The sequence below is a fragment of the Phoxinus phoxinus genome (assembly GCF_949152265.1).
Source record: "Phoxinus phoxinus genome assembly, chromosome: 10".
In the NCBI taxonomy this organism is placed as follows: domain Eukaryota; kingdom Metazoa; phylum Chordata; class Actinopteri; order Cypriniformes; family Leuciscidae; genus Phoxinus; species Phoxinus phoxinus.
In genome coordinates, this window is record NC_136885.1 from 22,468,853 (window position 1) to 22,494,120 (window position 25,268).

At 40.1% G+C, this 25,268-nt stretch overlaps 1 protein-coding gene across 1 annotated transcript in view; it reads right to left on the minus strand.

The window, feature by feature from the left end:
• Positions 1-377: 377 nt before the first annotated feature.
• The window catches only part of mef2d (myocyte enhancer factor 2d), a gene marked incomplete at its 5' end in the record, with an annotated part of 28,512 nt that continues 3,621 nt past the window's right edge, over positions 378-25,268 (minus strand). The window contains 10 exons of the mRNA XM_079626754.1: positions 378-4,446; positions 5,948-5,998; positions 7,641-7,709; positions 9,430-9,643; positions 9,982-10,096; positions 12,352-12,381; positions 13,216-13,394; positions 16,573-16,629; positions 17,982-18,189; positions 22,705-22,839. Coding sequence (XP_079482880.1) covers positions 4,065-4,446; positions 5,948-5,998; positions 7,641-7,709; positions 9,430-9,643; positions 9,982-10,096; positions 12,352-12,381; positions 13,216-13,394; positions 16,573-16,629; positions 17,982-18,189; positions 22,705-22,839 — 1,440 coding nt within the window. The 3' untranslated portion in view covers positions 378-4,064. The remainder of the gene's footprint in view (positions 4,447-5,947; positions 5,999-7,640; positions 7,710-9,429; positions 9,644-9,981; positions 10,097-12,351; positions 12,382-13,215; positions 13,395-16,572; positions 16,630-17,981; positions 18,190-22,704; positions 22,840-25,268) is intronic.

Below are 25,268 nucleotides of genomic sequence, written 5' to 3' on the forward strand. Positions count from 1 at the left end.
CAAGGAATCCTGGGGGAAAAAAAGATTTGCACAAATATATTAAGCAGCACAACTGTTAAACTGACAAGAAATATTTCTTGCGCACCAAATCAACTTCTTAGAATGATTTATGAAGGGTCATGTGTTATTTAAAATCCACAATATTACTGTTGTTACTGATCAAATAAATGCAGCCATGGTGAGAATATATGTATATTTGCAAATATTGCTGGTTACTTTATCATTACAAATCATTATGTTTTTCCACATTTGAAAGTTACTTTAGATGATAGCATCTGCTCAATGAATATGCAAATATAAGTCTAATGAGTGCACTGACAACAGAACAAACCAACCCACACAGAAACTTGTAATACAGACAGACTCATACTTGTGTGTAGGTCAACTTGTCTATTTAATATATAAAATACAATAAAACATACGCAAAAGGGGAGGGTCATAAAGGACAATGGATACTTTGGTACAATAACAAACACTCTTTTGTAAAAGCAGTATAGAATTTGTAATAACATATCAGTGCATACTTTGTTTATGAAAATATACACAAACTGTATATCATTCTCCGAAAACAACATAATTTTTTTTCTTTTTTGTCTTTTTTTTTTTTTACAACAAAACTCAAAGCAGACTAGCCGAACACAATATATTAGCTATAATTTTTCTTTTTTAAACTTTTTTCTTCAATTTCTATTCTAGTTTTGTGTGTTGTATATTCTTATTGAAATTACATTTCAGTTTATTTATAATATGACTCATTCTTTGCTTGTCTGACGCCCATGCATTGTGTCTGATCAGAATAAATTAAATGTGTGGATGTCCCACCTTAACTATGTGTAGATACTATTGTACAATTGACTAAAAATTGCAGCATTGAACTGGTCATTCTATCGAACCTGTTTTATCGCTTCCCTCAATTAGCAATACGTACTAATATTACTACAACGGTTTTGTTTTACTTAATAAATCGTGCAATATTAGTAACACCCCTTTGAAGAACAAAAAAGAAAAGGAAAACAACAAAAAAAGAAAACGAAAATATATTTATATAATATTCATATATAATAAAATTAAATTAAAATAAAACAGGATGTCTAACCTACACAAAAAATAAAAAAAATAAAAACCGTCTTTCTAAATTTATCATTATTATTACCATCTGTGACGATAATCATAATGGTAATGATAATCATCGTAACAATTATATTAAAAACAGACAATAAAACTGTCACCAGCACAAATTAACACGAGAAAAAGTATGTGAGAATCTCTAGACATCATACAAAGGGAATACGGGGACCAAAGTGAACTATTCACCGGACGATTGTCTTTTCTTTGATTACTCAGATCCCTAATTTTATCACGAGGTCTTCAAGAGAGCTTTTCGAACGTCGTCTTAGCCTTAAACTCAACACAGCCCCGACCATCCCAGGCGCATCGGCCTCGGGGATCAGGCTGTCACCTTATAAACGTACATAGAAATCACTGCATTTGTTCAAAGCTCAGGACACAACAGTCTTAAAGTCAACGGGTGTGCGCTGCAGAAGCCTCGCTCTGCTATGATGCAGTTCTAGAAAACATCCGCCCAGTAGCTCTAGAACCTCAGTCGAAGGGATACCAACGCACGTCTGTGATGAGTCCGAACGAACGCTTACTCTCACCGCCTCCCGGTACTGCATCCATCATGTGTGTGAGTGTGAGTGTGTGTGTGTGGAATCTGGTTTAACAAAAGGTGGGCCACCTGTTGAGGTGAAATGAAATGGCTTCTGTCTTCCTCTGTGAGTGAAGGAGTGGAGGAAAGGAGAGAAAGAGAAGATACGAGAGGATGGAAGGAGAGGTAGAGAAGCCAATGACGGACAGGTGAGTCTCACCTTAACCTTACTAACACTTAAAGTCATCGTTTTAGAGGGGAATACAACATATTTGAAATCGTTTTGAACCCCATTTCCCTTCAGCACTAAGTTTGTCCTCGCGTCATTTTTCAAGACTCGTCACGGAAACGTCCTTCATCTTCGTCACTTAGAGAAAATACACTAATGCACAGAACACGATTTGTGTACATAATTGTCACATCGGCAACACGTGTAAAGCCTAATCTAGATTTCAGTACAACATTCTTTTTTATTTGTTGTCTTTTTTCTTCATTTCTTGTTTTTTTGTTGTTTTTTTACAAAACGTGACACTTTTCTTCTATTATTGTTCACGGTTAAACACGTGAAGTGCAATATAAGCCAAAAAACAAAACAAAAACTAAACGTCCTTCCCTGAATGCTTTTAAACATCTTATAGGTGAAAGGAGACCGTATTCCCTTCCAAGCCGTCAGGGAATCGCTCTGTTGGGAGATAGATGCGTAAAAATGGCAGATAATCAATCAAAGTGGACTGATCGTGTAAATGATAATGCGAGGAAATTCCTCACTTGTGTGTCTGAAGGTGTGCGAGCGGATAAGAGGGAAAGATTTTAAAGTGCACGCCATCAGGATAAAAACGACGGAAAAGTCACGCATTAAAAACAGTCAAATCCTCCTTCGTCTGCCTCTCCACCTTGATAACTTATAACACGGTACAGTTTATTTACAGGTAGAGGTTGACAGAGACGGTTCCACTGAGATTACAGCGCTGTTTCAGAAAGACCCAGCAGAATATATGTGAACATACACCGCCGCTATGTACAATCTCAACGCTTCTCACACACACACAGCGCTACACAACCTCCATCTCTTTCTTCGCTAAAATGCGTGTTTGCCACCTACTCTTTTTGCTATACACAAACCTGTACTGAAACACTGAGAAATTTTGTATATACACATGATCTCAAACATCTAAAAACCCGGCATCCTGAGTTAAACAACTCAGACTTTTTTGACCGCTTTTTATTTTCCATGGAATCTTACAAACAATAATAAAGCATACCCGTCCCATAAAGTTAACTAATTAATCTCTGAATTACACAGCCAGACAAAACAATAAATATAGCATAATGTGGCAGACCGCTGCTCTCGTAAATGCAGCCACACACTGTCTGTTTCCTGCACGCCTGGATCTCATTAGTACAGATAGATCTACATTTCCATCAACGACACTACGTTTACGGTTCACGCGTACGCAGAATATTGAGGATGCGGAGCGGCGTCCGCGCTTCGAGCTCCGCCGATAGACACGCGCAAGCGAGGGGACTGGTGTGAGGTTATGATACAACGAAAGATGGATGTTTTTTGGCTGAATTGTGTTTAGCAATTGAATGAATGAGCACCTCCGTCTCACAGCTGACACACACACACACACACACACACACACACACACACGCACGCACGCACACGCACACACCAAGCACACTATGCTAGTTTTTGCGCAATTAGAAAAACAAAGATAAAGATTTTATGCTAAAGTTGTTACAACAGGAACGGGGGCGATTCTAAAGGCAGCTGCTCAAGCAGATAGTCAAAAAAACAGGAAAAGAAACAGGAAAAGCAAGAGAGAAAGAGTCAGTCGAGAAGATAAATGGCAAATACAACCATTCATACAAAAACAAAACAAAACAAGAGAAATAGATACAAAAAAAATAGAGATCGACAGGCTTGTCTATGCAACATAAGCAGTTGTTATGGCGTTTTGACAGAGCAGTGCCGCTGAACTCTGATCAGGTCGACGGTAAGGCCTGTAAAAGTTGATCTGAGATCCGGACGGCCTCTCTGAGCGGGGGCGAGGGATATCAGAGATGCGACCAAAAGCCCTTCCGCCTTGTACATCTCTTCAGTCTCGTATACGTGAACACGTTTACACCTGGATTGGCAACTGTGTGTGTGTGAAGATCTAGTGCGTGTGTGATCATATATGCATATTTTATATAAATATATACACACACACCAGTAAATATGAGTGTGTCTGAGAGTGAGACAAGAGTGAGAGACAGGAAGAGAGAGAGAGACAGAGAGACAGGCGCATGCATGTGTCTAAGTGCGGACTGAGATTGGCTGCTGAAAGCAGGTGTCACTAGGGGTGTGTTTATGTCGGTGTGTGTGTATGTGCGGGTAAGAGAGCAGCTCTCTCGCTCTCTCCTTCAGCGTTTATGTGACCCAGGTGTCCAGTCTCATGCGTTTCACATTGGCTGACTCCTGCTGCTCCGCTTGGGACGATTGCTCTCCGGAGGCTCGGAGGAGACCCAGGCCGGACGAGTTGAAATCGGGAGGGCGCGGCTGCCCACCGTCGTCTCGGTCGCTTCCCTCATAAGAGCTGCCGTTACTGCTGATGCTGTCGACCGGAGAGCGGCCGGTGGGCTCCAAACGCTGCGTCCCACTGTGATACTGGGTCACAGTTAGGCCTGTTGCCCCGCCGGTGGAATTAGGGGTGCTGCGATCCCGGTTAGGAGACACCGGCTCGGATTTGATGCTGACATGGGGGTTAGTGTTAACCGTCAGAGTAGCTCCATGAGGGATCGTTCCCACGGGCCTATGGTAGAAGGAGAAAGAGAAGAAGAATCAACATCACTAATAAAGAGGGGACACCTGATGTCTTACAAAAACAGACATTATAAATACGACAAACATACGTGTGGACAAACAGCAACGTTACCCACAACTTTATCATGTTTTGCACTACCTTTGTACAGCCACATTTTAGTATACAAAACAATAACAGTTCAATAAAGCAGCTATAAAATGCACAGAAGCCAGACAAGTTATCTCTGTCACTTAATTCCTGCTAGCCATGCAGTCACAACTTGGGTCAGCCTCCTTTCAGACATCACAACATGCCACATACCCTCAACTGCAGTGAGTGTGTTTGTTTATGTGTGTGTAATTAGACTGCAGCCAAACGTATGTATTTACAGTAGTGTATTATTTATGTTGGGAATACTCCAGTGGTTTTCCAGGAGAGGAGAGGAGAGGAGAGGAGAGGAGAGGAGAGGAGAGGAGAGGAGAGGAGAGGAGAGGAGAGGAGAGGAGAGGAGAGGAGAGGAGAGGAGAGGAGAGGAATTGGAAAGGAAAATACAATTGAAGGAAAAGTGGAAATGAAAAGTAAGTCAAAAGGGAAAAGAAAACAAAAGGGCAAAGAAATATAAAAGGATATGGAAATTAAGAGGAAAAAGAAACAGAGGAAAGGAAAATATGGAAAATGACAGGATATAGTGGAATAGGAAAGGAAACGGCATGGAAGAGGAAATTAGAAGAGTAATCGAAATGGTAAAGATAATGGAAAAGGAGGGATGGGATGGGAATGGAAGGGAAAATGAAATAAATAAAAAAAAACTAAAAAGGAAGGAAATTAAATGAAAAAGAAAATAAGAAGGAATCGAAAAAGGAAAGAAAATGGAAGAAGATGAGAGGAGGGTAAAAAGAAAGGAAATGTAAACTAAAAGGGGAAAGAAAGAAAAGTAAAAATAAAGTAGAAAAAATAAATAGAAAAAGTAAAGTAAATGGGAATGGAAAGAGAGGAGAGGAGAGAAGGTAAGTTAAGGTAAGGTAACGCAAGGTAAGAAAGGAAAGGAAAGGGGAAATAATTTGTAAAGGAATGGAAAAGAAAAGAAGGAAAGTGAAAAGTGGTAATGAAAGAAATGAATATGGAAGAGAAAATAAAATGGAAAAGTAACAGAGATCAAACAGGGGAAAAAAAGGGAAAGGCAGGAGAAAAGAAAGCAAAGTATAAATAAATGGAACAGTAAACAGAAGGAAAAGAAAACAAATGTAAGTTAACAAATGTAAAGAGAGGGTGAGAGGGTTGTGAAACGCAGAGGGCCGGCACAGCTTGACTGATGATGCTGCAGGTGCGCTTTCAGTTCTAATGCCAACTCAGCAAATCACTGACAAAGACAAAGCCCAGCTTCCTACAGCCCAAGCAGCCAGAGACTGACAGAGAGAGCAGGAGAGTTAGCGCCATTAGCCGTAGAAAACCGCCACAAGACAGACAACAAACAGAGACAGACGGAGAGAGGAAACGCCAGATACAGTACCAGCTGATCCCTTCCTCCCTGCCCAAGAGTAAGCTGCCCTGAGAGGTCACACTGCAGAGAGAGACACAGGCAAAACCCACTCTAGCATCTGCAATAATCAACGTCATGTCAAACACACACGTACATGTCAGCATTTACTCATCTACAACAGTTCAGAGACAGACGGATGTCTATGGACAGTTAACATGGGCTGTTTATTCAGCAGGAGAAAGAAAACCCAACTCAATGCTTGCTTCCAAAAACAGAAATAAATATCCCACCCTCATGCATAGCGGAAAGAGAGTGAGTCTTCACCCCAGTCTGGTCAGGAAAGGCCGGCACAAGGAAAAATGATTTGATGACATGAGAACATAAGACAGGGTGGCGGCGCAGCGGGGAGCTCTCACGGCTCCATTAGCATTTATATTAGAATGAACAGGAAGTCAGGGCCACAGTGGGACGTAATGATTGTTTCTCAGGCATAACGAGAGAGAAATTCATTTGAAATTCACTGTATATTTGCAGAGAACGCAGCAGCTGCTGCCAGGAGAGTGGGAAGTCCTGATAAAGTTCAAGTGATACGAGGACAACGCATTACTGATCAATGAAATCAGCTCACGGCTGCACTGAAAACATGAAAATATTGTCTCAGTCCTGCTAAACCTAACACATACAGCATGTTTGTATTAATATTTTCTTCTTTGAACAGAGTGGAGAGGACATAAAATATTAGATGAGATTAAAACTACTCTAACGCCCCCTTGAGGTCTATGAGAGAAGTTACAATTAAATTCACAGAAAAATGCAAGTTTGAGTTATGGAGTTAAAAGGCAAAACATAATATTTCAATTCCAAAATGCTTAGCGAAGGGTCAATTGTTAAAAAACACACACAAATCAATCGGCATATACATTTATGCTCTTCAGCAGTCACTTTCTTAGCAAAGTGACTAACAATAATGTGCACATAGTATATTAAATGGCATTTACCAGTACGGGAATGAGAAAATAAGTCGTCTCCAGTGCCAATATATATGTGAATTTAACTTTATTGCTACTAAAATAAATAAACAAATAAATAAACATATAATGTCTAATACGATGCATTGCTGTTGATCAAAGAATCAACATAGTAACGGAAAAACATTTTAAGCCTGGACCTGCTGTGTTAAACAGCCTGGTTTATATAATATGTGGTGCTTGAGGTGGTTCAGAGCAGGATCTGCTGGCATGATGAACGTGTGGCCATGCAGCAGGTTACAAACGGACGGACGAATCAACCCCAGAGAGTCCTGACCCACTTGGGAGGACATGATGGAGATGTCTGTCCTACTTTTAAATTCTAATCTCTACCTGCTCAGTTATCAGGGCACCAATGTGCGAGATTCATTAGAAAAATGCATTGTGTAAATCTGTTTGTCGCGCACAGGACACTGGACAATAAGCAATGAACAAGAAAAAGATAAAAAGACACAAAGTTGGATATAATGAAGAGAGACTCAGATGATGAAATGGTCATCTGCGAGACGACGAAAGCGTGAACATTCTTCAGCACGGCCAGAGACGGTAACCATGACAACTAGGCCGTGGCAGGTGACAGACAGGACAGCGGTGCATAATAGGCCGACACAGAGCACCCACAGAATATGACTGGCTAACACAGAGAGCCCACGGTTTGACTGGCGGACACAGAATGCCCATGGGACCCCATTCACCTGAGATTAGCAGCTAGACCAGAGATGCAGTGAGCCATCTCTCCGTTCTGTTTGTCTGAGCCCCACATGCTGTAAACAAATGAGAGAGAGCACACAAACACACGGCAGGTTAGACCTGCTCCAGAAATCTGAAAATCTGTACACAGCATTTACAGAAGCGAACAGTCACGCTAATGAGAGCGTAGCACAGCGCTAACCCCGCTGTTAGCAGGCATTAAAGGCAGGCTAGAACACCTCGATGTTCGCCCCCCATAGGGAGGAGAGAAAGAGGAAGAAAAAGAGGAAAACGTCTGTGTGAGACCAAAAGAGAGTTATTTAGGTCAATCTCCAAGGGAGAATACGCAGGCTTTAGGTTGTGTGCTACCGATGATCGTTAGATCGTTCTTGTTCAAGTGATTGCTAATATGAGATCATGACCTACTCTATACAGCTGAAGGCAATTGAAAAAAAAAAAAAAAAACTGAGCAAATTCACAGCAAGGTAGATGTATGCGTCGTGCTAATAATGCAGCATACAGCTGCCCTTGACCTGAGCCTTGGGCTATTATGTGATGCATAAAGAGAAAATAGGTAGCGCAGGCATTCAGCTGTTCTGCCCTGTACATTTTATTCACATCCTGAACATGAAACATCATATTCAGGCCGTCTAGATGCCCATGTAACACAGTTTTGAGTTATAGAGCAGTAGCGATGTTCTCTCTATAGCTGATAGAGCAGAGAGACACAAAGTACAACTTGATTTAAGTGTTACGGTTCTATCTAGTGGGAATAAAATTGCAGATTAATATGTAATAATTCCCAACAGTTTAAAGTGGACATGTGTCAAAATGTAAGAGCTGACTACCTGGACAATAATGCCCCAAAATTCTGTCTAGGAAGGACACTAGTTTGTGCTAATGCAGTTCCTAAAACCTTTATGTTAGCTTAACGCTAAATGCTAACACTTTAATTCGCTATTACATTAGGAATCATGAACTGACAATGAACACATTTTTTTTACAGCATTTATCATCTAGATTAATAATAATTTAACTAAATTATGATCAAAATGTATTATGTAGAATTTAACATAATACATTAAATGAATAAATGCAGTAAACATGCATTTTTCAGTCTCTTTAGGCTCACCAAGGCTGCGTTTATTTGATCACAAACACAGTAAAACAGCAATATTGTTAAGTATTATTACAGTTTAAAATAACGGCTTTTTACTTTAAATATTTTAAAATGTAATTTATTCTTGTGATCTAAGCTGAATTTTCAGCATCATTACTCCAGTCTTCAGTTCACATGATCCTTCAGAAATCATTCTAATATGCGGATTTGCTGCTCAACATCATTGAAATTAATGTAGAAAATGTTTTAAAAGATCAACATTAAATCTTTTGTAAAATTATAAACGTCTACGAATTTGTAACAATTGAATGCATTCTTGCTGATTAAAAGTAGGATCAGTAAGATTTCAATAAACTTCTGAACTATAGAGTATTTTAGATTTTATTTCATGCTATCTTTTGCATTAACTATGTTAACATATATTTGATTGTAAAGTGTTGGCCACTAAACTTCTATCTAGTTAAATGTAGCTAAAGGTAAAACGTCAAGACAATCGAAGAGTTTTAGCTCAAGACTAGAGGGGCGTATATCACTGAAACTTCTCTCCACTGTAGACAGGAAGTAGATGTGGTGCATGTGGCCTCACACTATGGACATGTGGTAAGAGAAGAACCAGGTGCACGTGCGAGTAGGTGAGAGCAAGAGACAGAGTTTGTAAAAGGCATGAGACGTACACAAGATTACTGAGGGAGGCCAGAGTTAGCTGCTGTGGCTGTTGCTGCTGCTGTTGCTGCTGCTGAGACTGTTGCTGGGATACGGATGGCTGCTGCTGTTGTTGCTGGGATACGGATGGCTGCTGTTGCCAAGTGGTCATGTTGCTTGGCAACAGTGCACCCGACGGCGTAAAGGCCTGGAGGGCTGTGAGATCTGCACTTGTTAGCTGGTACTCTGCATGAAAACAAAGAAGAACATTTAAAGTATATTTATTTACTGAATTCTATTTATGGCCTCTGATTCCTATAGTTGTGATAATATAACATCTATATTCAGTTATCGTTTCTTTTTATGCTCCAAATAAATTCCAGTGATAAATCTAGCCTTGAAAGAGAGGTAAGAAACAGGTGTGAAAGAATGAACGAGAGCAAGTAAAAGAGATAAATGGACCATAGCCTCTGCAAGCATCTCTCTGGAGTGTTAACTGAAGCATGGCCGTGTTTATTTCTCTCGAATCTGTGCTGGCTTGCAAAGTAAGATGTCTTGGCTTCGCCCTGTGATGTCACTCTCACCTGTGTTGTAGGCGGTTGACATGGAGAATGGAGTCAGGAGGCTTGGCGTTGCCACGGAAACCACTGGTGTGGTAAGAGGCTGGGTCACTTGAGAGGCGCCTAACCGCTGAGCGTTCTGGAAAGCCAGAGAGAGAGAAAAACAGAGAGAGATAGAGTCAAAAGTACCAAGAGTTGACTTTCCGGGCAAGGAAAGAAAGGACACAAACACCTCTGGAAGACTTGTGTATGTACACAATCTTCAAATTCCAGACACTTCTGAAGATTAAATAGTTTAGATCATCATAGGCCCGGTTTCACAGACAGGGTTTAAATTAAGCCAGAAGTAGGCCTTAGTTCAATTAGGACATTTAAAGTAGCTTTTATAAACGTACTTTAGAAAAAAACATTACTGGTGTGCATCTTGAGACAAAACAATGGCACTGACATATTTTAAGATACGCCAGTGCAGGTTGCTTTCAGTTAAAACAGCTCAAACATGCAGTTTAGTTTGGGAATAATCTTAAACCTTGTCTGTGAATCCGGGGGTTAAAGTACTAAAAGCCATCTTAAGAATAGTAATAATCAACCAGTCAATATAAACAACAACGCAAGCTCCACAGCTTCAGACTGTCACTCTAAACATCTCTAGACTCTCAGCTGAGTGTAAAACAGTAGCTGCGTTTACATGGACCCTAATAATCCGGTTGTCATCAGCACAGTCGGAATAAAAAAGTCATATGTAACCACGTCATTCAGAATGAATTGGCCAAAGGGGTGGTTTAAACCTTTTCTAATCCGATCAAGAGGACATGTAAACACTTGATCGGATTGAAAACTTGGAAAGTACTGCGCATGGGCAATGACGCAGAGATGCCGTAATGACGTATGAGACGCGTAATGTCATAAATGACTGTCGTGTCATTCTAAAATTCTCCTTCCCCTCATCGTCTGTGAAGTGGAGCAGGACAATGTCCCACCAGTCCTTGTTTCGGACTCTCATCCACAGACACTTTGTTTTAGGGCGCGAGAAGGGCCGTTCTTACTTCTTGATAAATACAAGCAGCACTGCACAACGGTTCATGTGCTCGTCGTCTACTTACTAGGACCCAAAATAGATTAAGTCTGCTCTTTAAAACAGAAAATAAGCAATCTAGGAGGTTATTATGCTCAAACAGCAAGAAACTCCATAATCGTGCAGTGTGCCCATGTCTAAATATGTATTTTCCTTGTGACAAGTTTATGACACAAATGCGCACATCAACCCGGTCACGTTATTTAGTGTTCATGTAAACACTACGTTTGGATTCATCAATCAACAATGAAACAAAAGGTGTCCATGTAAACGTAGCTACTGAGATAAATGTCCTACAACTCTGAAGAGCTCAACAATAAGGATGGTCAAGGGCCAGTCTGTTGGATGATCTGTCAGAACATGTTTTGGCTTTGTATGTTGTATTGAGCATTGCTGTGAATTCTACTCATTCCAATATGGCACCAAGGAAATTTATGAGGACATTGATGAGGACCTTTGATAGTCTTGGAAGTATCCAAAAAAAACTGGTAACTTTTACACACACACACAGATATATATATATATATGAATTCATCACACACACACACACAAATCCTCATTGTTGAGCCCTTATCTGAATCATGCAAGAAAAAAAAAAAAACACAGCTCACTACAAAACACAAGATAACAAAATGGAGACTGTGTCTTCAGGGTAAACCAGCGTCAAACATTCACATTTAAACCCCTCTTAATTTTTACAAGGGAATAAAGATAGAGACCACTTTTACAGTCAACAGACTCCCATGATTCATGCACACACTCACAGATACAGATGCTGAGATGACTGAAACCACCCCCAAAAACTCAGATGGACATGCACTACACTTAATGTGTCATTGGACAACAATCATTAGAGGAAAAGACATCAAGAAGTGAAAGAAGGTGGGAGAGAGACAGACAGACAAATTGATCTTTGGAGTGAGGGCTTCTGCTCCGATGCGCTCCACGTTTGATCTAGTGTGTCTGACTCATGTGAGATCAACCCATGCATATGTGCATTTCGCCTTGAGTGTGTGTGTGCATTCATTTAAAACTGCACACAATAATCAGGCAGTCAGCCTGCAACTGAATAAACAGCACGCATTTAACTCCAATTCACTGACCGCCAATTAGATCTTATATGAAAAACAGTGTGTTCTTCAATACAATAAAAAACTGTTTAACCACAATCAATACAATTTGATCAGTGAAAAATGCAGTGTATAAAAAAATGGATAGAAAATTACACGTTAAAAAATCCATAAATCATTCGTCAAACATTTGTTTGTGAAATTAGACCGTTCACAGCACAACAGTCAAAATAATTGAGCTGTATTCACCTCACTCACCAACTCCAGCTCTTCATCTGTCTGCAAGGCCAGAAACAAATAGAAAACAGAGAGATTACAACTCCAACACACACACAAGCCCCCTTTTACACTTGGTTTCCATCTCGATACGAACACAACTGGCAGTAACCACTTCTGATCAGATTTCATGTGAAGGGTCTCAGACCTCATGACTGCATATATTACACACTACATCAGCATGACACTGCATGTTTATAGCACAATTATTGGAGGCATACGGTTACTTCCATATATTATATTCACTAATAAAAAAAACATAATGATGATTATTTAAATAATCACTGCATGTTATGCACACACAATATATAAAGTAGTGGCCAAATGCAATGTCCAGAGGGGATTTGTTTTTAATGACCATTACTATGACTATAATAAATATTAGGGAAGAACCAAACTTGGTTAAGGTATTTATTAACTGACAAAATTATTTGGTAAAAACAAACAAAAAAAAACTACAGCTAAAGGTTTTAATGCATAAAAAAGCAAAAAGCTCAAAGAGAAAAGCATACACTGACTACACCATAATCAGTTATTAATATTTCATTTAGTACTGCTCACTTGTGAACGGATCACAACACAAGGTGTAAACGAGGTCACACATACACACACGCACACACATACTGAGAGCAGACAGACAGACGCATATGAATCAGCTCAGTCTATCTGACAGCTTTACTTTCCCTTCCCTTCTCGTGGTCCTCGTGAGAAATTCTTGTGTAGAATAACAATGAGAGCATTAGCCCTCATATGTTTTCGTTATGCTGTAACGTAGCTTCGAGATTTGATGATGTTTGACCCAACATGTCTCCTGTAGAGCAATGTGGAAGTGCTCACCAGCTGCATGAGGCCCTTGCTGCTCTGAGAGGTGATGACCCGAAGGTCCGGTTTGCGACTGTTCCCCATCTGAGTGCTGGCTGGAGGGGGAGATTTAGCCTGGACTCCTTTCCCCATGCTGTTGCCGTTGGAGACTGAGAGGAGTCCTGGGGAGGCCCTGGCACTGACGTAACCATTGGCTACAGAACAAGAGAGAAAATGAGGAAAAGACAGAGAAATGTCAACGGAGAGATTTACAAATAAAGAACTTGGTTGCTTTCTTTCTCATCGACCCTAAGAAACACTTGTGCATTTTATGAAAACAAAATTAAGATACACGACTGTGGTCATATTTTCTGTAATTTGTATTGATGAGAAAAACACAATAATTACCCACCAGGGAAAAAATAATCCTATTAGGGTCTCCCTCACCACGGCAGATGTGTTTTCCAACACTTTGTGCTGCAAACTAAATCCTCTGTTTTTTGGGGATTACAACTCTATTATGTTGTAATTGGAGGATTAATAATGACTGTTTTTTAGGTTGGAGAACTGCATTCCTTTATGGGAGGAAACGCACGCACAAGCAGATGCACACAGGGAAGGGATCGGAGGGATCTAACCGACACTAGTTTATCCTGTTCCTCCACTTTCTTCTCAACTTTGTTATTGAAATATTTTCGCTCTATTTTGTTTATGACGTTGTAGCACTTGTAATGCTTGATCTAATCTGACTCAAGGGCAGTGTTTTCACATGAAGGCAAAATATGTGTGTGATCTATCTATGTTTCAGAGCATGGCTGAGAAATAGAGAGAGAAAGAGAGAGAGACTGGGGATTTTCCCAATGTTTTCCCACATTCTGGAACGAACACTATTCTCCCAACACAACTTGAACGTCACTCACTAGTGCTATGGCAACCCACTGAGGTCTCAGCTGAACAGAAATATCCCAAATATTTATACTACAAATATTTTTAGCAATGCTATTTTAACCTGCTGTAGGGGAGACAGGATTTTGATGGCACAGGTTACATTTCTGGGTCATAAGGGGTGCTGTTACAATGTAACATATGAATGTTTGTCATCTGGATTCACACTCACAGTTTCAAGACATCCCATAAAGACTAAAAAATAAATAAATAAAAGTATTTACATTTGAAAAAATATGAAATGGGTTCATTAATTGTAAAAGGAACCAGTTATATTCAGATATAAGTCTGTGATAAATTATGAGTTCTGACATTATTTATGAAAAGAGTGTAATCTGGTTTATAAAAATACTAATAATGATTATAATGTATTTATATACAGTATATTTATATAAAACCAATCTGAATTAATCATCATATCAGATATGAATTATATTAATTGTAAAAACAATATTATTTTTAGTTTATCATTTTAACACTGTTAACCAACCCCACAATCTGTGCCAATTGTGTTCAAACATTTAAAAAACATTTTTTACATTAAACCTTTTTTTTTTTTTACTCAGGAATGTACACTTTCTTTTTTAACACCAGAGATTTTGAATAAAGTATGACAACTCTGCCAATCAATCCCAGTATCCCCTACTGCTTCTCAAATGTGCTGTGTGTTGACGCTTCAAAAAACTAAACAAAATTAATACACTAAATTAAAATAAAGTCTATCAAAAGTAGATGTCCTCAGTTTCGAAATGATTTAAGAGTTTCAGACTGGAGAGACTTTTGCAGTTTGATATTTTATCCTATCTGAGCTCCGGTTACAGGGCAACAAGAACTGCGTTTTGCTCTGCTAGAGGTGTGTGTGTGCACAACAACCGCGTCAGCAGCTCTGAATGGAAAGAGATTGCAAAGGGAGCTGCAATTCCTTGGCAGCAGAGAAGAGACGTGCTCAGCTGTTCTCTGCCCCAGGAAACACAGCTTTAAGATCAGTCTGGTTTTTACGGGGGCTGGGACAGAAACATGTGTATAAACACACTTGTTTATGCTCTATGAACTTGGGTCAGAGAGTATGCTGGTAAATACAGTAGATATGAGTGTGTATTATGTGAGTGTGCAGTAAATAGGTGTGTTGGTTGTAAGCCCCGGCCTCTGTTAATCTCCACTTCAAAGGTCTGACTGCCTATTTCTTTTAGTCTCTGTCCATGTCTCTCTCGCTCTCTGTCCCTCTCTCTCATGGGAATGGTAAGAATGCTACATGACGTCAATGCTGACATTCCCAGAGCAACAGCTGAGAATGGAGGGAAGGGAGGGGAAACGACAGACAGAGAGAGAGAGAGAGAGAGAGAGAGAGAGAGAGAGAGAGAGAGAGAGAGAGAGAGAGAGAGAGAGAGAGAGAGAGAGAGAGAGAGAGAGAGAGAGATATTGGAAATGGACAAGGAAAAGGTAAGAGTTGGTAAGAGTTGAGAAAGTTTCTCAAATATTTTATTTTATGTCGATAATCTTTTCATTTCATATTAACAGCCTTTCATGCTTGGTCAAATTTAGGTTTAAGTTTAAAAGTTGGCCTAATGCTTAAAAAGAAAAGAAAAGTCAAGTCTAAAAAAAAAGAAAGAAAGAAAAAAAGGGCACGGAATACCAAATGTGTCATTTTCGAGGAATGTGCCAAAGAATACACACACAACCTCCGAGAAACCATGGAAGTTATTCTTTTTAAGTGACTCCACAAAGGCCTTCAGCCTCTTTACTGATTAAATGTTCACATTTTAAATGCACACTTAAAATGTCCATGAGACTTCATGTGCTCTTTGAAGATCAGAGGCAGGAGAACCAACAGCTGTCAGGGACTGTCAAGATTGGCTGGGAGGAGAGAAGGGAGTGTGACAGAGGGGGAGGGGAAGGGACGGAGCGTGCTGGTTTAAGCTGGGTATTCAGACTGTCATGAGATATGAAGAACAGCTGAGAGGGGAAGAGGATGGGAAGACAAGTATTCAGGAGCACAGAAACAGAAAAGAGAAAAAAGCAAACGATAACAAAGGGAGATGGAAAGACGGAGTAGGAAAATTGACATGCATGGTGTTGACCCATAACATTTATGTCACTCGTGCCCCATGGTCCCATGAGGGTGTTTACAGGCATGCTTGGAGAGCAGAGTGTGAGCTTCAGCTGTCACGCGCGAACAGGTGTGTGAGCGCATGGTGGATGTCCGATAGTCTCTCTGATCACTCGCTTTCAGATTTTTGTGTCCGGACAACCTTCATGGAGCTGCTGTCATTCTCATAATCACAGTCAGATCAGATATCTTATCGGATGAGACTGAAAACCCTCGCTCCACTCTGCAGGTCTTAAGCGTGCCCTTCAATTTTAAGCAGTTTGACTCAGACTGATGCATTATTCAGGTGAAAATGAAGAGGTTTTATTGGGGCCGTCTGGTTGGTAGGAGGGAAGACTTACCCACAGGGCTTGGGCATGCTCCGTTTGAATGGTTGAGGTCACCTCCCAGAAGGGCACCTGGAAAAAAAGACAGAATAGCTTACAGGAAGGCTGAAATCTACAGACTACAGACTCTCTTTGGACCAAATGTAAGGAAATACATTTGACTTTTAAACTTTTGAACGATATAGTGTATTGTACATGCTATTAGACAATTGCCCATGTGCACTTTTAAACACCATCTCATGTATGTTGAAAAAGCTGCGCCCACCACCATTCCTGCCTTGTGGCAATAAAAGCTTCCATTCCATTCTAAAATGATTCGATCGAGCATTTTCCTTCCTAGCAGTGATTACGTGTTACGTGAGTCAGTAATCCTTTGAGTTTTCAAGGGTGCATCAGAACACATTAACGTTTACACTACAAATTCGATACGCGTCCCTGACAACCTCCAAAGGTGGTTTAAGTGATCAGATCAAAATGAGATGCATTGAACCTTGTTAGCAACTGCATCTCTCGAGATGTTGATACCAGGTTTAAAACGACTTTTATCTGATGCTACAAGCTGATACTGAAATACTGAACAGAAAACTTCACAGAATGGGCTGAAGTGAGATTGCATGCCGTAGGGATGCATAAATATTAAAAGTCTGGCCAAAACAAAAATGTAAATTATTTTAAAATTATAAATTATAAAAATAAAATTATTTTTATGTTATGGCTGATAACCGATATATGGCTGGTGTTACAATTACAGTTACAGTTACAAAATACAAAAAAACACTACAATAAGGTTTGATTTATTAATGCTGGTTGATGCATTAAAGCAATACACACAACAGGTCCATTAAAGGGGTCATGAATTGAGAAATAACATGTTTGACATTTAAGAGGCCATTGTACTATAAAAAAATACCCTGTAAGTATCAGAACTTCATTGTTAGTTCAAAAACAGTTTTTATTGAAACAAAGCTGCCAAAACAACTCATTTTGGATTTTTCGACTCATTTTCCAATCGATACTTTACGACAAACACCATGCATATCAAGTAAGGGTACTGGAAACACAAGCCAGATCACGGTTTACTGTCCCGAATCGTACTGTACAGTCCTGTACCGCTCGGTGGAAACGAGGCATTAATGTAACTAAATGAAAGTGAAAGAGACAAATGGAGGCCAAGTATGGTATCATATCAATATATTGCGCAAGCATAAATAAAAAGTGATCAGTACACTATGTAACCACTCCAGAGCAGAGTAGATGATGGTTTGACAGACACTTTTAAGCATAAATCAGTGGTGTGTTTGAGTAACAGCTGCTCCGGGTAATCCGACATCCACAGGCTAACATTATAAGCGCATGTACACAACATGAGTTACTATTTCCTCCTTCCTGCTTCTTACGGGGACTCAGCACCATTGATCTATTACCTGCGCTGGCAGGTCTCTGTGGCAGGCCTGGAGACACCGTGTTCCTCTGGAGCTGCGGTTGCTGTGGCGACAGCAGGCGCGGGTCTGTGAGAGTGGAGGTGACGAAGGAAGTGGTGACGAGGCTGCTGGGATTGCTGAATGGCAGAGGGCTCTGATTGGACACCGGTACTGTGACTGGCATGGAGAAAGTGGGTGGTGGCACTGTGGACTGAGAAAGCAGATATAGAGGGAAACGGTTAGCGGCTTTACTTCACACACCTGCATGTACATCAAGACAACACACAAACGGACACACACCGGTTTTAATAGCATGCAGTGACTTGTGCAAACATCTCCAAAGCAGAGCATGTGAAGCTACGAGGTGCAGAGTTAATTTTGTAAGACTTAAAAACTGCGCGAATGGTCCAGAATGGAAACGAAAGGAACAGGAAAATTCTGAGAGGCTTCGCTCCACTTCCGTCCAGATTTCTCTGAATCATCCAGCATTTATAGTTACTGTATAATTTGAACACTATTCGCTTATTACGCTGTGATGTAAGGAATATTGTTTCCGGGTCCAAGCCTCTACTCATTTGAGAATACAATTTCAACAGCAGTTTATGAGCACATGTTATTCATACCACACATTCAAACTAAGATTCTGAAAACTCATGGTGTACACACTACAGCCTCCAGGCATCCCGGACACCAGTATTTGAATGATTCATAAAAAATTAACAGTCTGGCCATCTGAGATTTCAGTATGGAGATATTAGCACCATTTCTTGTTTGCTTTTGGCATCTGATGGAGCGTTTGGATCTGAAAACCACGTTTTGTTTTGTACCCCAGCATTACACTCAATTTTAGTCTGCAACAGTTGTCCTTAAACTGATAATATGGCTCTGGGGAATATCCCAGCGCGCAGGGTAGGCTCAGGTGTTTCAAACAAGGGGCATGTGGCCGTGACAACTCCTGAGTCAGCCAATCTTCGTTCTCGTGCTTTCTGAAGCGCAATTAGCCAGCTTCGGCACTCAGCGTGGACTCAAACTGTCCAGATGCTCAGATGGAGACCCATTTTCCCATGATCCTCAGCAAAACCAGGGCCTCTAAAATTAGAATGTGGGCCACACTAGGCCTCCTGTGTTCTGAGTGGGACCCAGTTTGATCGTCTGGCTGTTTCTCTGTCCTTCTCCCTTTCTTCTGTAGCCTCTCTGTCTGAGCGTTGGCAGAAAAATGCAGTTTGAAGTACGATGATTATAGTCCCTAAGAGTGAGAACTGGGTTTTGACCTCCGTATTTGGCTGTTAACAATAAATGGCAGGTATTACAATTCTATGGTAACACTTTACAATAAGGTTCCATCAGTTAACATTGGTTAATGCATAAACTAACATTGAGAAATGCATCAATACTGTAACATGTATTGAATAATAAGCAATACATGTTACAGTATTTATTCATCTTTTTTTATCGTTAGTTACAACTGTTCATTGTTAGTTGATGTAAGCTCAGGTCCATTAAATAATATTAACAGATACAACTTTTGATTTTAATAATGTATTAGTAAATGTGGAAATAAATCATGATTAATAAATGTGTTAGAGGTATTTTTCATTGTTAGTTCATGTTGACTAATGTTAACAAATGAAACTTCATTGTAAAAAAAATTAAACTCTAAAATCAGCCATTTTTAAACATTGGGCAACACATATTTATAATGTACAGTATGATAATATAATATACAGTTGTGTATTTTATATTTGCTAAAGAGTACATTTAATAGTGTAATTCAATTATTAGTGTTTTTTGAAGATTAACTTCAATTTAAATGAAAAAAAAGGAAATGTCCAGCACAATTAAATATCCAATATCAACCAATACTGAATAAATTAAAATATCTGTAAAATCACAGTGAGGTTTTGACCTCCGACAGCTTTGTTCTTATATAAGAGTATGGGCCTATGTCTTCTATTAAAACTGTTTTTGAAGAAATGACTCCTAATGAGAATCCAGTGATGCCAAAGCTATTTTAAAGGAATATTCCAGTGTAAATACATGTGAGCTACAGTTCTAGAGGGAGTGACCCATGTAGCATAGCATGCTACTCACTAAGCCTGTGGACGAAACAGCAACTAAGTTCCAGCAGGCCAGGCAGGGTGAAGGGAGGGCAGGGCAGAGGAGAGTCAGTGTGAGGCGAGCAGCTGGTTTTAAAATATGGAGCACCTAACACACCTCATCTGAATATATACCGCAAAATCTAGTGTGTTAGTCTCCAATTTCTCAGCCAGAAAGTGCTATCTTACACATCTGAATGTGCCTTCAACAACTGAAGATAAATACAACAGACTGAAGATAATATCGGTCTAGACACACAGAGAAGCGATAGACAACTGTGACTGGAATGACACTTGGTACCGTCTGTGTGACGTCGAGAAAGAGCGTGACCAGTGAAGTGAGAAAGACTGACTGGTTTGGGAAATAATTTGGCAATTATATTAACATGAAGTCCTATTGGATTGGAGCTTACTGCAGATCACAGTGCACATGAGGAATGATCATTCAGGGGCAATTTACTCAGAAGATTTAAACGGGGTCTTATAATACAACCAAATCCGATCAAAAACTTTAGGCTGCATTTACACTGGCACAAAAAAATCTGATGTTTTTAAATCACATCTGACACAGATCGGAATTTGCTGCACACGTGTAAACACAAAAACCCGCACAAGATCCGACTTTTTCGAATTCCGTTCTGAGCCACTTCCAAATGTGGTTTAATCCACACTCACAATCTCGTTCTTGTTTTTTATTCAAATTCATTTAAATGAATGTAATCTTATCACGCTACTTTATTTCACTTCAGAATTCTAGATGTAATATCTAAATATCCAACATCAACTGATATATACTACCATTCAAAAGTTTGGAGTCGGTAAGAATTTTTCATGTTTGTAAAATAATTCTCTTATTCTCACCAAGGCTGCATTTATTTGATAAAAAATACAGTAAAAACACCAGTATTCGAAAATATTATTACAATTTAAAATAACTGTTTCTATTATAATCATTCCTTAACTGTGATGACAAAGCAGAATTTTCAGCATCATTACTCCAGTCTTCAGAGTCACATGATCCTTCAGAAATCATTCTAACACGCTGATTTGGTGCTCAAGAAACATTTATTATTTCTATCAATGTTGAAAACAGCTGTGCTGTTAATATTTTAGTAGAACCATGATGCATTTTTTCAGGATTCTTCAATTAATAAAAAATTCAAAAGAAAAGCATTTAGTTGAAAGAGAAACCTTTTGATCAATAGAATGCATCCTTGTAAATTAAATTATTAATTTATTTATAATATCCTGCTGACCCCAAACTTTTGAATGGTAGTGTATATCCAGCATAAACCAATACAAAATGAATAATAATAAAAAAAAATCACTGATTATAGCACTGACATTACTCCAAGTTGATATTAAAAACATTACCAGAAAAAAAGCTCCCGTTTCTACTTAATGTTTCTTCAAAAAACAAACAACAACAACCTAAAGTAAATTTCCCCCTCACAATCCAGCTTTATCCACTGCAGGTTGCCAGACAGTTAGTGTCAGACCGTTAGTTGTGAATATCTAAAAACTCATTACAGACTGATCATTTTCCGGCCTGTTAAGTCGAGCTCGTAGTACACATGCTGCTGGGTGTCCCTAGCGAGAGGGATTAAGGTTTTAGCTTTGCTTCCTCGGGCGCTCATGCTGGGATTATGTGGCAGAGAAAGAGCGAGGTGCTGGATGACTCTCTTTGTGCTCCGGCTGGGGAATGGTGCACTGGGAGGAGGGCGGGATGGGTGCAAGAGAGAGGAAAACTGCCCCTTCGTCAGGCGACAAAACTCTTTAAAGTTATTTCTCATTTTCTGTCCCATTAGCATTTAAGAGGAAAGAGAACGCTAGTTACTACACTAATTCGTCTTTGCTGCCCACATCATGTTGAATCACGTTCACCATGTAAATGATATCAAACTTGGGCCCACGATATATTGAGATAGCGAGCAGCACGTTCTTGATCTTGTTTCTGTTCCTCCTGGGAAGAGATTTCTCATGCAGGGCTCATGCATAAAGCATTTTTGACAGTGACTTAATGAAAATTATCTTCACTGACGCCTTAAACGGGACCCAGATGAGTCAGAAGTCTATTCCTGGCAAATGCGATACAAGCATCAGTCATCGCAGAAAACACGAAACAACAGCACACAGAATCAAGAGAGCTATAAATCACAAGCGCATTTGAAAAAGTGGATTGTGAGGATCAAAGGGATGCGGCCCACACTCGCCCTCTCGCCCCCGACTGCCCTCTCCTTGCCCAAGCACACACATTCAGAGGGGATTGAGGGGTGGTAGGAGGGGAATGGGGTGAGAGATGGTTGCTAGGTGCTCTGTGAGTTGGTTGCCGGGCCGACAGCAGGCTGTGTGAGTTGGTTGCCGGGGCCTACAGCAGGCCTCTTCACACGGGTACTCACTGAAAGCCTATAGCTCTGCATCATTTTATCAAACTCCTCGTCTATCTTTTTGTACTTCTCCTCTGTGCGAGGCGTGAGGGAGAACGGCTCCTCGGGGTCCGGGCTCTCCGAATCCCGGTGCTCTTTCTTGTTCAGAGCCTTGGTTTATTTCCAACCGGGGACAGGAGAGAGACAGAGGGGAAGAAAGAGAAGGAGGGAGGTTAGAACGACAAGGTAAAGAGGAATACTCACTCCGTAGCGTTTGAAGAGGATGTCCAGCTCCTCGCTCTTGCGGAATTTGTCCTCCTGTAACGGACTTTGGTCGATCGAATCGTCCCCGTCTGGCTCTGGACTGTTGCAACCGTTAAAGCCTTTCTTTCTCAACGTCTTAAAGCATTCGGAAAAGAAAGGGAGAGGAGCACATTTCACACTTAGAAACACAAAATGTCAATCAGAGAGAAGCAGTGATTTATTAAACCAATAGAGTAACATGCGGCACATAAACCAAGAACACTGTACATCGGCAAAATGTTTGATGAGAGTGTGAAGAGGATAAATACTATTTTACACCATGACTTGGAAAAAGATGAAACCACATAGCCCATTTGACAACTGTGTGCTGGAAATAAGTAAGATGAGGCTGAAAAAGAGAGAAACTCAGTTTATCGGTTTCCGCCTGAAACAGCCTCTCTTTTTTTTTTTGAGAAGATTTTCCAAACAAGATTTTCTCTAAGTAGCTTTGATGGGGGTTTCGAGGCTGAACAGAAAACAGCTTTCAGCGCTGCTTTCTTCCTGCTCACAGAGGTCACAGTCACATAAAAGATGTGCAAAAGAAACTATAGCATGAAACAAACTGACCCAGTGTAATCCAGATCAACACTTTTAATTGGACAATTAACACTTACACAAAAATGATGTATTATATAATGTATATTTTATATATACTGTTCTAAAGTTTGAGGTCTGTGAGATTTTTTTAATGTTTTTGAAAGAAGTATATTTAGCTAAAATACAATAAAAACAGTGTATTTTATGAAATTTATTCCTGTGTTGGCAAAGTTGAATTTTCAGCTTCTGTGTCACACAATCCTTCAGAAATTATTCTAATCGGCTGATTTGCCTCAAGAAACATTTATTATAGTTATCAATGTTACAAACAGATGTGCTGCTTAATATTTTTGTGGAAACCTTGATTCTTTGATGAATAGAAAGTTTAAAAGAACATTTATTTGTAATGTATCAAAGTAATAAATTCTACTCATTACTGACCCCAAACTTTTGAAATATACAAAATGTATAATTATATTATATTTTTTAACCTAGTAAATTAATTAGAATGAACTAAAACGCCAGTGGTGAAGCGTAGGGTGTTGTCAGGCTTGTGTTGTGCAGTTGCTAAGGTGTTCTGAGTTGACTTTAGTAGGTTTGTTTAGGAATAGGGGCTGGTTGAAATCCCTATCCCCAAGTATGAGGAATAGCGATTAGCCTTAGCAGGTGCTGCTAAAAATATATAGACTTCGCTGAAGATTTGATGAAAGATCGAGTGGAAAAAAATAAATCCCAAGCCTTTAAACTAGCTTTACCGTTCATAGCATAACACTCTCTTCTCTCGCACATACACACAGTGAGGAGTGGGTCAGCTGATCAGCTTGTCTCTGAGTCGGCTCCATCTGTTCACCTGTCCCTGTATTTCTCTGCCTGCTGTCTCTCCTTTATGGGGCGGGTGCTTGTTTGTGTTGCCAAGGGAAGATTCCCCTGCAGAGCTCCGCTGCCTCTGACTGGCTAACCTCGTTCAGTAGTGCTCCTCCCCCTGAAACGCCTCCCTTCCCTCCCCCCGTACGGTCCCTCTCTCGAGCTTACCCTTCCTGTCTTTACATTATTTAATCTATGTTACCCCTCGACCTTCACTTTCTCTCTTCTTTCATCTCATTTCCACTCCTTTCTGATGGTTCTCGATGGTTTTTCACACTATATCTTTGTGTCTCTTCTCTAATCCAATAATGCTCTCATTCTTCCACGACTTATCGAGCTGACTCATTCCTGTCCTCTATTCCCCTCCTCTCTCCATCCCATATTGTCTTTTCAAACTCCCACTTCCCATGTGGGATGTTAGCAAACATTTGAGAGGGACCACAGTAAAAGTTTATCGTCCATTGGACCTTTTCTTCACAAAAGGTTTTTTACAGTGAAAAACAGGTTCATCGTTATTAAAATCATTATTTTTAATTAAAAATTAAGATTATTAAAATGTTATTCACAATAAGAAAAAAAAAGGTTATTTTAAGAGCTTTTCATTGACGGGTTCTTTGGGGAACCAAAAATGCTTCTTCTATGACACTGAAGCAAAAAAAAAAAAACGTAATTTTTAAGAGTATACAATGTACATAACTCCCTCTCTCTCTCTTTCTCGAGTGTACACGGAAGTGCACGCTGATGTCCAACACAGGCAGAATGTAATGTCACCTTCCATTTGCAGTGTGTAAAGCAGAGAAGGCTGCAACCCCCTCCCTCCCTTGAGAACGCGCTTAAAGCCTCGGCTTCGCCGCAGCCTGCCGGCTTACACACACGATAGCGTCCAGATACACCCATCTGACAGATTAGTGGCCCCTCTGAACCCTCCACTTCTCCTCCTCATCCCTTCATCCCCATTCCTCCTTTAAAGGCAGCGTGTCTGCCATTATCAGGCGAGTCTGACTGTAACTCATACATGAGGCTAATGGAATCATTTTAGCAGCTGATCTTGGCTGATAACCCACGGCTCATCCCACTGTGGAGGCGGATCTGAGAGAATAGGATGGAGTACATCATCTCAGTTT